At 33.1% G+C, this 2,233-nt stretch overlaps 3 protein-coding genes across 5 annotated transcripts in view; 2 read left to right on the plus strand and 1 right to left on the minus strand.

Annotated features, from left to right (window-relative positions):
- Nucleotides 1-2,233, plus strand: part of LOC106876535 (zinc finger protein 271) — a 172,309-nt gene that overhangs the window by 166,109 nt on the left and 3,967 nt on the right. The window lies entirely within an intron of this gene.
- The window catches only part of LOC106876538 (zinc finger protein 135), a 48,887-nt gene that overhangs the window by 5,763 nt on the left and 40,891 nt on the right, over nt 1-2,233 (minus strand). The gene's annotated exons all lie outside the window — the stretch shown is intronic.
- On the plus strand, nt 7-2,221 carry LOC106876536 (zinc finger protein 271). The gene has a single exon (XM_014925119.2). The coding sequence runs from the start codon at nt 240-242 to the stop codon at nt 1,983-1,985; it is 1,746 nt and encodes a 581-aa protein (XP_014780605.2). The 5' UTR covers nt 7-239; the 3' UTR covers nt 1,986-2,221.

A 2,233-nucleotide genomic window follows, 5' to 3' on the forward strand; every position in this document is an offset into this window, starting at 1 on the left:
TTTCACAGCAACATTTTTTTTGTCTTCACAGTTTGTAATGTAGAGGAGATTATCAATTAACAGATTAATTAACATTGGATAACTTTACAAAGGATTTAACAGTTTACATCTTCTGTTTTGGATATTAATTAAGATCACAAATGAAAGAAACATAACAATAAATTATTCTCTGAAAATAGTGACACAACTAAATACAAACATCCATAGAATTTGAAAGAAACACTATCATTTTGGTATTTATGACAAATTATTCTCTCATAATGAATAATTTAACTGAACCAAAAAACTCTGATACAAGAGAGAAGCCATATCATTGTGATATCTGTGGTAAATCATTCTCTCAAAGAAGTAACTTGAATAAACACAGACGCATTCATACTGGGGTAAAACCATATCAATGTGATATCTGCGGTAAATCATTCACTCAAAGTGGTCATTTGACTTGTCACAAAACTACTCATACTGGGGTAAAACCATATCAGTGTGATATCTGTGGTAGATCATTTTCCACAACAAGCATTTTAACTAAACACAAATGCGTTCATAGAGGAGAGAAACCATATCAATGTGATATCTGCGGTAAATCATTCTTTCAAAGTCAACATTTGACTCGTCACAAACGTACTCATACTGGGGAAAAACCATATCACTGTGATATCTGTGGTAAATTATTTTCTTGTTCTGGTTCCTTAAAAAGACACAAACGTGTTCATACAGGAGAGAAGCCATATCATTGTGATATTTGTGGTAAATCATTTTCTGGAAGTGGTGACGTGACAAAACACAAACGTACACATACAGGAGAGAAGTCATATCACTGTGATATCTGTGGTGAATCATTTGCTAGAAATAATGGCTTGACTAATCACAAACGTATTCACACTGGGGAAAAACCATATCAATGTGATATCTGTGGTAAATCATTTTCCAGAAAAGGCATTTTAAATGCTCATAAACGTATTCATACTGGGGAAAAACCATATGAATGTGATATCTGTGGTAAATTATATTCTTCTCCTGATCCCTTAAAAAGACACAAAGGTACTCATATAGGTGAGAAGCCATTTTATTGTAATATCTGTGGTAAATCATTTGCTCAAAGTAGTGACTTGACTAAACACAAACGTGTACATACAGGAGAGAAGCCATATTATTGTAATATCTGTGGTAAATCATTTGCTAGCAATAGTCGCTTGACTAGTCACAAACGCATTCATACAGGGAAAAAACCATATCAATGTGATATCTGCAGTAAATCATTTTCCAAAACTGACACTTTAGTTCGTCACCAACGTCTTCATACTGGGGAAAAACCATATCAATGTGATATCTGTGGTAAATCATTGGCTCAAAGCGGTGATTTGACTAAACACAAACGTACACACACAGGAGAGAAGCCATATCATTGTGATATTTGTGGTAAATCATTTTCTGGAAGTAGCGACTTTACAATACACAAACGTACACATACAGGAGAGAAGCCATATCATTGTAATATCTGTAGTAAATCATTTTCAGACTGTAGCAGTTTTAGTAAGCACAAACGTATTCATACAGGAGAGAAGCCAAGTCATTGTAATATCTGTGGTAAATCATTTTCTGTAAGTGGTGATGTGACAAAACACAAACGTACACATACAGGAGAGAAGCCATATCATTGTAATATCTGTAGTAAATCATTTTCAGACTGTAGCAGTTTTAGTAAGCACAAACGTATTCATACAAGAGAGAAGCCAAGTCATTGTAATATCTATGGTAAATCATTTTTTAGAAATTCTGATTTGATTAGTCACAAACGTATTCATACTAAGGAGAAACCATATCAGTGTGATGTTTGTGGTAAATCATTCTCTCACAACAGTACTTTAAATAATCACAAACTTATTCATACAGGAGGAGAACCATATCATTGCAAAATCTGCGGTAAATCATTCTATGCAAAAGGCCTCTTACGTACACATGTGAGTATTCATACACAACTGTAACAGGATCACTATCAAAATTTATTACAACAGGACAACAATTATGAATATTTTGTCTGCTAAAAGACAGGGTTTATTATTCTTCAAGCTTGACATGAAATCCATGAATCTCAACTTCATTAATATGTATATATCTAAAGACATCAACACAGAGATGACTTTGATTTCTGAAGATGATCGTGCTGGATTTTTGAGGAATTTGTTAGAAAATAATGAATAAAAGTTTTAAATGATATTGATTTTGTCTTTGT

Source organism: Octopus bimaculoides, chromosome 29 (assembly GCF_001194135.2).
Source record: "Octopus bimaculoides isolate UCB-OBI-ISO-001 chromosome 29, ASM119413v2, whole genome shotgun sequence".
Lineage (NCBI taxonomy): Eukaryota > Metazoa > Mollusca > Cephalopoda > Octopoda > Octopodidae > Octopus > Octopus bimaculoides.